Raw genomic sequence first — 13,782 nt, 5'->3', positions numbered from 1 at the left:
TGCACAGACGAGGGGAGGGGGCAGAGAGGTGACAGAATCCCAAGCAGGCTCCATGCCACCAGCATAGAGCCCATCGTGGGGCCTGAACTCACCAACTGTGAGATCACATCCTGAGCCAAGATCAAGATCTGACGTTCACCCGACTGAGCCACTCAGGTGCCCCAGAAATGTTGGGATTTCAATGAATTAGTGTTTCATACAAAACAGAATGTAACATACAGCAAGCTTTATAAGCACTTGGTTATTATTTTCTCCCTAGAACAACTGTTGGATGGCGTCCAAATTTGCTTGCGGAAATAAATGTGTGGGAAAAATATGAGATTTATGATCATGTGGACTCTTTGCATATAACACAAAAATAGATTCTTTTCCTGTTAGAGATCATTTATTGATCATGTAACGTTACTTAAAGTTCTAGTAACAAGGTTCCTGCCATCCTTACTAAGTAGAGAAGGAAAGTTCTTTGGGGGAGGTTTACATTCCACAGCACTTGACTGGTATAAGAAACAGGCGTTAGGATCTATGACCACAGAACGATTACCAGTCACACATTCATATCCCATGTACAATGACTTAAGTTTGTACAAACTAGTGTTTCTCCTGAACCACTGTAACTGAAAATTAAAATGTAGAAATTTAATGTACCCAAATGTAAAAAGTGCCAGAAACTAGACACTCCTCTGTATCATTTTTAACATTTTGAAAAACTCACTCTCCTACAATACAAAATGAAGCAAACAAGGAAAACCAATTCCTGATCATTTTAATTTGTAAAACAGATTACATGCTTTGTGGGTAGAACCAAAGGTAAAACCTCGCGTAGCTTACATTTTGTTCATGACAAGGCCAGTGTATAAATACTACTTAACAACATATTAAGTTTTCCAAGAGCCATAATAAATATTAAACTAAAAGAAGATAGCATGCAATCAACAACTCTCAAACAGATATTCATCAAAATGAGGTAAGTCTAATGTGTCATTTGCTAAAGAATTTAATGTCGAAGTGGAAAAAAACTCATCAAAAATATCAGTCTTCATGGAACTTTCCAAGTTCAATGTCCTAACGCAGGCATTATTTGTCAGTGAGTCTGGCTGAACTTCACACGGATTCTTCTTGGTGGGGCTACAGTAATTATGGTCCTGTCTCAGGTGTGTATTTTGGGGAATGTCATCTAACTCAGTAGGCACTGGTGCTGCGACGTGGTCATCTCCCATTTCTAAATACCTGAAATCAGCCTCCCCATTTGCCGAGTGCTCTGTTGAGACAACAGCTGTAGGAGACAACAGTTCTGCCAAAATCTCTTCATGACTCTGACCACTGTATGGAACCGCGGTGCATCCAGATTTATTCTCAGCGGTATCGATCTGATACTGTAGTTCTTTTAACAAGTCTTCTATCGAGTCACAGTCGTTTGGAGACCCACAATGGGACACATGTTCTAAATTTTCACTTGGAAGCGCTCCGTTTTGGGGGGAAGACATAAGAGCAGCTAATTTCTTCTTCTTTGCCTTAAGTTTTTTAAGAAGCTTGAGACGAAGTTTATGAATCTGACCCTCAACTGAGTCTCCATGGTTTGCAGAAGAAACACCATGTTCTTTGACACAGAAACTGTGACTGCGGTGAGCTCCGTAGGGGGCGTCTTCACATTTCTTCAGAACATCTGAATCAGCAGTAACATTAGCATGAACATGAGAAGTCGTGCCACCAGGCAGTGGATGACTTGGTGGCGGGGTGCTAACCGTAGGAGGCTTCCTTGCACACCTATTAGCTTTCCTGGATGCCCGGGTAGCCTTTTGGTTCACACCCTTAGTTTTAAAGCCACCAAAATTACTTGCCCCCTTAACCGAAGGCTGCAAATCAGTTACAGTGTTCCTATTACGAGCCGAAACACAAGGTGGCATAAAAGAAGCACCTTTGCTTAATAAGCCTTTAACCCAACTTCCTACAAATGGTTTCTTCGGAGTGTCTTTCAGAGATGGATTCTGCAGTGGCTTTGCTGTTACAGGTTGAGAAAATGCTGCCGTTTCGTTTTTCTTCAAATTAGATACCTGAGATGTAACCTGTTGTTCGGGTTTTAATTTCTCAGTCTTTGGTGAAGGAAACCGTGTCAATGGAGTGTCCTTCTCGTGGGCCACTGTGCCCTCAACTTCCTGCTGCCCACCGTGTACAGGATCAGTAGCGGGGATATTATTCACAGGTGCAGCAATCCCCGTGTCTTCGGCATTCGGCGCTGCAAATCGCACGCTTGCATTTACAGTTTGAGACGGAAGCTTTAAATCCATGAATTGGTCTTGAGTCAGGTTTCCAACACATGGAGCGGATACTAAAGAAGCCAGTAGTGACTCTTGTGATTGCAAAGCCTTTGTTTTGCCAACTCCTGCATTCTCTGCCACAGGTTTATTTTCAAACGGGAAACTTTCAGAGTTAACCTGTATTTCTTCAAGTGTCAAAGATAAAATATTGTCGTCCCCCAAACCTTCTGGACCGGAAAGCAAATGATGTCCGTGAGCTACAGCCTGACCCTGCGAAAGAGTATTAGGAGCAAATGACACACTGGTGGGGAGAGTTCCTGAGGACAGCTCGGCGGAGGCAGCATCACCCACAGAACACCACGCTGGAGAGGCTTGTTCCTCATCACCAAAAGCATGCTCATCACTAGTCTTTTTAAGTGGAAGGCAGGCAGATGTTTTATCTGTCATCTCAGATGTTCTTCTTTCCCAAATAACAATATGGATCTCTGAAGCAAGAACTTCAAATTTCTCACGCCTTTCAGAACATAGGCCTTTTAGGTCATCACATTCCAGCCAAGTTCCTGGGGGAGAAGGAAGTTAAATAAATGAGGTTAGACATTCAAAACGCACCAGCTAGGTTAATTTTCTTCTGGCCATTTTAACTGCTGTATCCCTGAATATCCATCAAAGGAGAACACTTGAGAACATGGCCTTATCGTTGTCACCATTTCCTTCTGCCAAAGGTTTAAGTCTTTATTTGGACAATTAAAGTTACGGACTAACATCCAGAAATTTTAAAAACTGAGATAGTGTTTACTCTTCCCTAAATTGCCCACAAAAATCAAGACAGAAGTCTAAATATTTAACTTTTGTGACTTGGAATACAGTATATATCGCCCAATTTATCCAACAACATCAAAAAATGGATTTTTTCTGAGGCGCCTGGGTGGCTCACTCAGTTAAGCTTCTGACTTTGGCTCAGGTCATGATCTCGTGGTGTGTGGGTTTGAGCCCTGCACTGGACTCTGTGCTGACAGCCCAGAGCCTGGAGCCTGTTTCGGATTCTGTGTCTTCCTCTCTTTCTGCCACTCCCCTGCTTGTGCTCTGTCCCTCTCTCCCTCTCTCTCTCTCTCTCTCTCAAAAATAAATAAACATTAAAAAAAAAAAAACAGGGGGGATTTTTTTCCATATCTGTGAATTTTCATGAAGTCTGTAACCTCAAGTACCAACATTTGTTTGAATTCTTATTTTAATTTTTTTTTCTGATTAAAAAAACGAAAACTTTAGAGCTTTCATGTGTTTAGTTGTTTTATTTCTGAGCTTCTATTCTCTCATTTGTCAAGCAAAAATGAAATCATGTAGGTAGGACAAGGGAAGAGGTTAAGACCCTGTAGACACACACAAAAAAAAACCCCAACAAAACCATTCACTAAGTTTATGTGGATATATCCTTATAAACCACCTGAACCTACTATTTCTATACCCATTAAAACTTCTGAGACTCTGTTGTCTGTTTATGTCAGTGGTTCTCTACCATACATGCACATTAGAATTACTTGGTTAACATTTGGACCTAATCCCCAGGGACTGATTCAATGCTCGAGGGAGGAGCCATGACCTTTTTTATAAGGTAACCATTTGATTTTTATATGTTGGAAACCATATAACCATGTAACCTACTGAAGAGGATTTCAGATTCCCTGGAATGCAGTAAAAAATTAATTTTTTTTCCAGTTTGTTTATGTTATTGAGAACCACTTCCCTCCAAATGCTGAAGCAGAGTAAAATTTTAAGGTAATCTTATTTATAATGTGAGTTTTGGCTTGCAAAGTGCTTTTATAACACATTATTGTGCCACCCACCCAAACCACCCAAAGAGGAAAATATCAGCTATGAGAAGTGTCCAAATAATAGAAAATGGAAAAACAGAAAATATCAAAAAGACCCCTTACCAACAGCCTGATACAACACTTTAAGTGGCTGTGTTATCTTGTTTAAGACAAAGTGAACACTGTGAGAGAAACACACTCAATATTAAACCATATTAGATAAATGTTAGGAAAAACCTAGCAAAGTTCATGGGCTGTACTATTTAATCTTCTTTTGAAAAGTTTAACTATTTAAATAAAGGCTTTACGGGGCACCTGGGTGGCTCAGTAGGTTAAGCGTCTGACTTCAGCTCCGGTCATGATCTTGCGGCTCAGCTCGTGAGTTCGAGCCCTGCGGAGCCTGGAGCCTGCTTCAGATTCTCGGTCTCCCTCTCTCTCTACCCCTCTCCTGCTCACTCTGACTCTCTCTCTCTCTCTCTCTCTAAAATAAATAAACGTTAAAATAAATAAATAAATAAGTAAATACATACATACATACATACATAAAGGCTTTACCTTGACCATAGCTATAGCAAATTACAGAGTTCAGATACTCTATTTCATGGGGAGAGAAGGCTACATGATCTGTAATGTCCAATAGTCTTAGAAATAGATGTTTTCTTTATGACTAACAATTGTAAACTAAGCAAAATTTTTTTATTCTCAGTTAAAAACCTTTCAGTACGATGCACTCTCTTTTTAAAAGAAGTACATGTTACATATCTAAGAAATCAGAACTGGCACCATTCACTTATCTGTACTGACCACCTATTACTCATGGAATAAAAGCAAACATAGTGGAAAAAAGCAAATTGTAAACTAACAATAGTATATGATCCGTTCTTCACCTAGAAAAGAAACACGCATAAGCACATGTACACCCATACAAAAGCAGCAGAAGACAGGAGTGATTCTAAACCAGAGTGACAGAGAGGAGGGGGCAGAAGAATTAAAGGCAAGGGCAAGAAGTGAGAGGGAAAGGAGTCAGGACAAAGTCTGTCTTTTTAAAAAAAAAAAAATCTAGAATTTAGCCTCTATGCCTATTATCATAAAAGAAAAAGGTTTACACACTTACCGTCAGCATCTAAAATCCATGTTATAAAATGATTATTTGCTTGGTACTGAATTACAGAAGTTATCTGATAAAGACAGCCTTCAAAATGGAATGAATAGCGCTGCAAGTCATTTCGTGGCAAGCCTTCCACAAAGTGCAACATGAATATGGGAGATACTCTGTGGGAGAGGAAGGCAAGCAAAGTCAAACAAATTTCATGCCCGTGCCTGGTTATACAAAAGACAGTCTGAAGCAAGGAAGTCATACATAACGCTTTCAAGGCTAACTGCACTAATTTTTCTTGAGAACCTCCAGATGTGTGCCTTAATTAGCAATGGAGAACTCACTGTACGAAGTATGTAACAGTAAACCCTTCTCCGAATGGTATCACCGACAGTTGGAAGCCATCACGCAATAAGGCTCTAACACAGACCATTAAACAAAAATTGCTCTGGAAGCCACACTGCTGCTTTGGCTTAAAGAAGATCTCACAGTAACATAACTATTCTGCAAAATCACAGGGAAAAATCCAGACCTTTTAGAATTTTCTTGGGCATCCAGTGGCCCAAATGAATTACTTTTGTTAGATGGCATAGGTAATATGGGAAAACAAAGTAACAAACCTAAGACACTGAAATAAACATTTAAAAAATTGCCAATATGCTAATAACTTGTCCTATGTCACTTTTATCTCAAGAAGCAGAGTGGTCCATCAAAGTAAAACTACTCCTTAGGAAGCTTAATTTGTACCTAAGTAGACAAGAAAATAGAACATAGTGGTTGATTTACCATACACTTCAAGACATCCATAATTTCAAAAATACACTTTATCGTTATAGTCACATGCCAAACCAGAAAACAGAATCCAAAGATGGGCCTCAAATTAACTAAATTTAACAAAGCTCTCATGATTTAAGAAAAATGTCAAATACCCCTTTTCCCAATATTTAAACAGCTGTCAAACTTACTTATCAAAACTTATTCAGCTGAAATGAACTTGAATCAGTGTCCAAAATGCAGATTATTCAGACAAGGAATAATTAGTAAATTATCTCATCGATCATTCTGTTAGAGGAAAGAATCAAGTCTTCAAAATTTAAGTACCTATAAATAACAAGTCCTGCAGAACTGTCTATAATGCTAACCCCCTTTGTTCTTTTATCATATCTGTAGCATCACTTTAAGATAATACTGATTATAGAGGCGCCTGGGTGGCTCAGTCAATTGAGCGTCCGACTTCGGCTCAGGTCATGATCTTGCATTTGTGAGTTCGAGCCCCGCGTTGGGCTCTGTGCTGACAGCTCAGAGCCTGGAGCCTGCTTCCGATTCTGTGTGTGTGTCTCTCTCTCTGCCCCTCCCCTGTTCACGCTCTGTCTCTTAATAACAAATAAATAAAATTTATTATAATATATTATTTAAATATACTATATTTATTATTAATAAAATAAAAAATGAAAAAAAAAATACTGATTATAAAATATACCACTAGGAAAGAGAACTGCTAACTAAACTCTACCACGCCATCAATTTATAGACATACTCCCATTTTATTTTTAATTTTTTTTTTTTCAACGTTTATTTTATTTTTGGGACAGAGAGAGACAGAGCATGAACGGGGGAGGGGCAGAGAGAGAGGGAGACACAGAATCGGAAACAGGCTCCAGGCTCCGAGCCATCAGCCCAGAGCCTGACGCGGGGCTCGAACTCCCGGACCGCGAGATCGTGACCTGGCTGAAGTCGGACGCTTAACCGACTGCGCCACCCAGGCGCCCCTAGACATACTCCCATTTTAAATATGTGAAAATGTGCCTCTGAATCAGTGATCCACAGTGCAAGTACAGATATGTTCTCACAGCTTGATATGCAGGCTTCAGGCACCTACTTGACTCCTTAAGTACTAATATCTTTTCAAAAAAAAATTTTTTTTTAATGTTTGTTTATTCTTGAGACAGAGACAGAGCGTGAACAGGGGAGGGGCATAGAGAGAAGGAGACACAGAATCTGAAACAGGCTCCAGGCTCTGAGCTGTGTCGGCACAGAGCCCAATGCTGGACTCAAACTCACTGACTGTGAGATCATGACCTGAGTCAAAGTCAGACGGACGCTCAACCAACTGATGAGCCACCCAGGATACCTTCTGTGGCTAGTTACTAAAACATTCTCTCCTGGATCCCTAGATTATGCAAACTTGCCCCCTTAGTAGTGTGAATTACACATGGAAAGTGTTCAATGGTCAGTATTTTTTTCTTAATGGCATATTTAAAAAAACAGCACAATTTATAATGATGGCATCTTGGGTTCAATAAAATAAAGCATATGCCCCCTCCTCTTCGAGTTTATTTTCCTCTCTGGGTCCCTAGACTCTAGCGTCCTTTAACAGTCACAGATTTCTCCTACCCGTACTTCCAGCTTGTCTCATTTCCAGCCTCGTCGCTGAGGGTACAACTTTACTCTGAAGCTGGCAATAGATTTTGTTCTCAGGCTTCTTGCTACTCGCAATGCCTAGCATGTCGAGGATGATGCTCAGAGCTGAGACTGAGTTAAGCTGAGACTTAACCATAAAAAACCTGGATGGGACAGGTTAACAGAATTGGAATGAGAGTCACAAGAGATTTCAAGCTAAGATCTGTTTGCATTCACCTCCTTAACTTGAGGCTGAACTCCTCCTACTAGAAGGATCTACCCTCAGGAAGAGAGACAGAAAAGAGAAAGAAGCACAAGAGAACCGTGCCAATTGCCCCGCTACTCAGACAGCAGGGCAACACAGAGTCCCCATCCCACAAAGAGCAGCCAGTTTTATGTAATGGCCTAGATAGAGTACAAGTTTTTTATTTCTATCCCAACTAATGTAATGTAATAATTTGTATTTTAGAAAATGCAGATTTAACAATGTGCATATATACTCCTGAACTGTAATAACAGGCTTTAGGCAAAAAAAATCTGCAAATATAATTTTTAAACCTCATTACATTCTAGATCTAATTACATCACTGAACTAGTTCATATTTCAGATTCTATGACAAAAATTGAGGGGCGCCTGGGTGGCTCAGTTGGTTAAGTGCTGACTTCGGCTCAGGTCATGATCTCACGGTTTGTGGGTTCTAACCCCATGTAGGGCTCTGTGCTGACAGCTCAGAGCCTGGAGCCTGCTTCAGATTCTGTGTCTCCCTCTCTACCCCTCCCCCATTCACGCTGTCTCTAAAATAAACATTAAAAAAAAAATTAAAAAAAAAAGTGAGTAAAATCAGGTATAATTAAAGTGAGAGTTGGGGGTGCCTGGGTGGCACAGTCAGTTAAGAGTCCAACTCTGGATTTTGGCTCAGGTCATGATCTCACGGTTCATGAGATGGAGCCCCATGTTGAGCTCCATGCTCACCAGCACAGAGCCTGCTTCGGATTCTCTCTCTCCCTCCCTCTCTCTGCACGACCCCCCACTCATGCACACACGCACTCTCCCTCTCTCTCTTAAACTTAAAACAAAAACCTGTAATTTTAACTTTTTTAAAATGTTTTTTTAATTTATTTTTGAGATAGAGTGTGAGTGGAGGAGGGGCAGAGAGAGGGAGACACAGAATCCGAAGCAGGCTCCAGGCTCTGAGCTGTCAGCACAGAGCCCGATGCAGGGCTCGAACTCACAAACCGTGAGATCATGACCTGAGCCGAAGTCGGACGTTTAACCGACTGAGCCACCCAGGCGCCCCTTAACTATTTTATATGTCAGTACTCCAACCAAACTTTTGTAGGGAATGGTTCAATTTATCTGCTCGGAAGAAAGTCTCAAAGTCATTGTAATTTAATGATACTTTAATGACACTTTAATAAGCTCTATAAGCACAGAACAGAAACATCTAATTCTCTTCCTATCACTCCCCTACCCTTTACAAAAAGTTATTAAAAAAAAAAAATCATGGCACAAAAACAGACACTCAGATCTAGGGAACAGAACAGAGAACCCAGAAATGGACCCACAAACCTATGGCCAACTAATCTTTGACAAAGCAGGAAAGAATATCCAATGGAATAAAGACAGTCTCTTCAGCAAGTGGTGCTGGGAAAACTGGACAGCGACAAGCAGAAAAAGGAACCTGGACCACTTTCTTACACCATACACAAAAATAAACTCAAAATGGATAAAAGACCTAAATGTAAGACAGGAAGCCATCAAAATCCCTGAGGAGAAAGCAGGCAAAAACCTCTTTGATCCTGGCCGGGACAACTTTTTACTCAACAAGTCTCCAGAGACAAGGGAAACAAAAGCAAAACTGAACGATTGGGACCTCATCAAAATAAAAACCTTCTGCGTAACAAAGGACACAATCGGCAAAACTAAAAGGCAACTAACGGAATGGGAGGAGGTATTTGCAAACAACATATCAGATAAAGGGTTAGTATCCAAATCTATAAAGAACTTATCAAACTCAACACCCAAGGAACAAATAATCCAGTGAAGAAATGGGCAAAAGACATGAATAGACACTTCTTCAAAGACATCCAGATGGATAACCGACACATGAAAAAAATGTTCATCACGCATCATCAGGGAAATACAAATCAAAAGCACAATAAGATACCACCTCACACCTGTAAGTGGCTAACATTAACAACTCAGGTAACAACAGATATTGGTGAGGATGGGGAGAAAGAGGCTCTCTTTTGCACTGCTGGTGGGAATGCAAACTGGCACAGCCACTCTAGAAAACAGTATGGACGTTCCTCAAAAACCAAAAACTAGAACTGCCCTACGACCCAGCAATCACACTACTAGGTATCTATCCAAGGGATACAGGTGTGCTGTTTCGAAGGGGCACATGCACCCCAGTGTTTACAGCAGCATTATCAACAATGGCCAAAGTATGGAAAGAGCCCAAATGTCCATCGATGGATGAATGGATAAAGAAGATGTGGTGTATATATACACACACACACACACACACAATCGAGTATTACTCGGCAATCAAAAAGAATGAAACTTGCCATTTGCAACTACGTGGATGGAACTGGAGGGTATTATGCTAAGTGAAATTAGTCAGAGAAAGACAAATATATGACTTCACTCATATGAGGACTTTAAGACACAGAACAGATAAACACAATGGAAGGGAAGCAAAAATAATATAAAAACAAGGAGGGGGACAAAACATACGAGACTCTTAAATATGGCGCACAAACAGAGGGTTATGGGAGCCGGCGTGGGGAGGATGAGCTAAATGGGCAAGGGGCATTAAGGAATCTACTCCTGAAATCATTGTTGCACCATATGCTAACTAACTTGGATGCAAATTAAAAAAATAAAAGAAAATAAACTTTAAAAAAATACTGAGTACCCGCTCTATAACAGGGAGAGATGACATAGTACTGTTTCCTGATACATGAAGATTCCATAAAATAATAATAAAATTGGGTTATAAAACAACAAAAAAAATAAGTGTTAAAACTGAAGTTTAAATAAATAAACTTTTCAAATTACAATCCAGGGTACTGTGTGACTTAGACTCCTAGTAATGAGGTTTTTTTCAAGATCTGTAAAGTAAAATTAAATCAGATTCTAAGTTGGTGCTCCGTATCACCATGCTCTGAATATAATTCCTAAATAATACACTTAAAGTAGCAGATCTGGCCTTGCTAGATTTAATTCATCTGATTTATCGATGGACTCTTTTTCCAATGGGAATATATTAGAGTGTGGATTACCTGAGACAAGGTGTTCAGGGAACTCACAATACTATTAGTTTTTAGAACGCTGACTGTAAGGTTGAATTATACATGATATCATAATGGATCTAATTACTTTTAAGTTATCCTTAAAAACTATTAAATTTGTTCTAGATTCCATTAGACAACAATAAATCTTGATTTGTTGAATCTTGTTGTTGAATATGGATTTCAGGGGCTCCTGTGTGGCTCAGCCAGCTAAGCATCCGACTTCAGCTCAGGCCATGATCTCGCGGTCCATGAGTTTGAGCCCCGCATCAGACTCTGTGCTGACCGCTCAGAGCCTGGAGCCTGCTTCAGATTCTGTGTCTCCCTCTCTCTCTGCCCCTGCCCCACTCACGCTCTGTCTCTGTCTCTCTCTCGAAAAATATACGTTAAAAAAATAATAATACAAAAAGAATATAAATTTCAAAGTAAAAAACTCAGAGGACTTCAAAAGACCCTGTCATTTAAAATTTAAGTGAAATTTTACACACTAGTTCAGTTTACTTTTGAATACAGTCAATGTCCAAATTATAAACTCGGCTTATAATTGGCCTGTTAGGACTCTAAACACATTTCACATTGAAACACTTATATTCAACGGATATGTTTCTGGATCAGAGCCTGAATCTCTAATGTAAGTAATGCATCTTATTTGTATAATTAAAAATCATACGTTGCAATGCATCCAATTAACAGATCAAACAAAATCGGAGTAAAAGTTTATCTTCAATGCTGGTGCGTGAGAAAAAGCAGGTGTAAGTGTCAGATGAAATCACATACAGCAGGCAGCCTCAAGCAACCCACCGGGCCGGCACAGGATGGCAGATACCCACACCCTGCCGCCCTTCTACCTCCTTCTCAAGACAGGGCGTAAACAAAAAAGACTCCCACAACACTTCAATCTCAAAGTTTGAAACCCCAGACAACCAAGACAGACTGTGGACTTTCCATTAAAGGTAGCTCCTCTTCTTTTCCATTCAAGGGCTATCAGATGATAGCGAATGGGGGGAAAGAAAGGAAAGAAACCGAAAGGGCCAAGAAGGGGAGGAAGACATGAGGAAACAAGCAAACAACAAATATTCCGCAGGCAAAAATTAAAAGAGCAACAGGGCAGCGGTAACTGAGCAGAATGGATGAAGCGGTGACGGGAGCGCTGTGGGGTGGGCACACTCAGGAGAAGAGCTTATACACGTCACAGAACCCCTCGAAGACTCAACGCTGATGGGCAACAGATACTGCAGAATGTGGGGTAAGGCCCTGGGCTAAAAACTCGGGTAGTGACAGGAAGAGTGTATCCAGAGCTCCCATGCACCAGGCTCAGAGAGGAACCAGTATAGACCGGAACACTGGAGCAAAAGATGAAAGGTGGCAGAAGAAAGGTTTCTAGAAAAAAACGTGGGGGAGGATTCCAAAATTGTGAAACATTTAAGTGTTTAGAAAATGTATCAATGAGTGTTTGAAGAATTTGGAAAAATTTCACAACGCATACATAAAGAAAGCAAATGAAAACACAAGGAAATAATTCCAGGAAGACTTAGAAGTTGTAAAAGAAATGAAATACAACCACATATACTGCTTGGCTGGAGAGGAAATACACATGTATTCATAATAATAATGAGTACTGATTACAAAAATCAGTACTGATATCAGTATTACTGATAACAAAAAATGTTATCATGTTGCAAGGACAGGGAGAGGTTAAAAACAGACAGAGCCCAGTGACTGGTGTAAGAACCCTAGTCTTCAACAACTATAAAAGAAGGAGAATGGGGCGCCTGAGTGACTCAGTCAGTTGAGCTTGGTCCAACTTCAGCTCGAGTCATGATCTCACGGTTCGTGAGTTCAAGCCCCGCATCGGGTTCTGTGCTGACAGCTCGGAGCCTGGAGCCTGCTTGGGATTCTGTCTCCTTCTCTCTCTGCCCCTCCCCACTTGTGCTCTGTCTCTCTGTCTCTCAAAAATAAATAAATGTTGAAAAAAAAAAAGACTGCATAAAAGTGGAATACGCTTTAAAAAGAAAAAAGAACGAAAACAAAGAGAAACAAAAGGTGGAAAAAGTGCACTGTTCTGAAACGTCAAAGTAAATACCGCTTCACAGGTGTAAAGTAGACGCTTATGGGAGAGGAGGTTGGGGGGGCACTGCTCTCTTTCCTTCTAGGTCTTGGCAGTATTAGATTAACCAAGAATGTTTTACCTGGATGAAAACAACTCTTTAGGAAAAGATTGGAGGGATTTCCTGGCACATCCAAGGGCATCAGAAAAGGTATGAAAAGGTTAATGCCCCTGCTTCTTTATATCACATTATACCTCCAAACATTCCTTTACTGAGAGTCAGAGGCGAGGATGACTAAACACGAAGGTTACAGGATGCATTCGCGCGAAGTGTATTAACAAACGAGACAAACTGCCTAGAATGGAACTGACCCATGAGCTTAAAATATGGGCTTCTGGTAGCAATTTTAGAAAAGGTAATTCTGACCAGTGGTCCCACTGCGGACAAATAGAAAAGCTGGCAAAATATACTAAAAACACATCTGCTCAAAGGCAGCAGGAAGCTTCCAAGGGGATGAAGAATTAGCAGGCCGAAGTCTGGGAGAAGATGGGAATTCAGACAGATGAGCCTCTGGTTCACCTTTGAGTCATCTTAGTTCTTGAAATCAGATTAAGGAAATCCCAGAATTCTAGTGACTCCAGGCACTTGGCAGAGGAGACAAAAACTGATGATTAATATCCTTAAAGGGAGAAAACAAGGTAAAAGAAGGCAAGGCCCCATTAGAGTGGGGTCAGACAGTCACCCTGAGACAGGTGCAGCGGTACTTTGCCTGGGACAGTTTGCTGTCGGCCAGAGTCCACGACGGAGAGGCATTTTGGCAATTCGTAACAACTCGAACTTCTGACAAACAGTTTCAATTCTACAAATTAAATCCACCT

General features: G+C 40.6%; 1 protein-coding gene across 3 annotated transcripts in view; it reads right to left on the bottom strand.

The window, feature by feature from the left end:
- Positions 1-746: 746 nt before the first annotated feature.
- The window catches only part of USPL1 (ubiquitin specific peptidase like 1), a 38,189-nt gene continuing 25,153 nt past the window's right edge, over positions 747-13,782 (bottom strand). For all 3 annotated transcript variants that reach the window (XM_043576145.1, XM_043576126.1, XM_043576136.1), the window contains 2 exons: positions 5,178-5,335; positions 747-2,815 (listed from right to left, as the gene is read on the bottom strand). In XM_043576145.1, the coding sequence (XP_043432080.1) occupies positions 930-2,815; positions 5,178-5,335 (2,044 nt within the window). In that variant the 3' untranslated portion in view covers positions 747-929. The remainder of the gene's footprint in view (positions 2,816-5,177; positions 5,336-13,782) is intronic.

The sequence above is a fragment of the Prionailurus bengalensis genome, chromosome A1 (genome assembly GCF_016509475.1).
Source record: "Prionailurus bengalensis isolate Pbe53 chromosome A1, Fcat_Pben_1.1_paternal_pri, whole genome shotgun sequence".
Lineage (NCBI taxonomy): Eukaryota > Metazoa > Chordata > Mammalia > Carnivora > Felidae > Prionailurus > Prionailurus bengalensis.
Note: the sequence above shows the minus strand (reverse complement) of the source record. Positions and strands in the feature narration are given on the sequence as shown.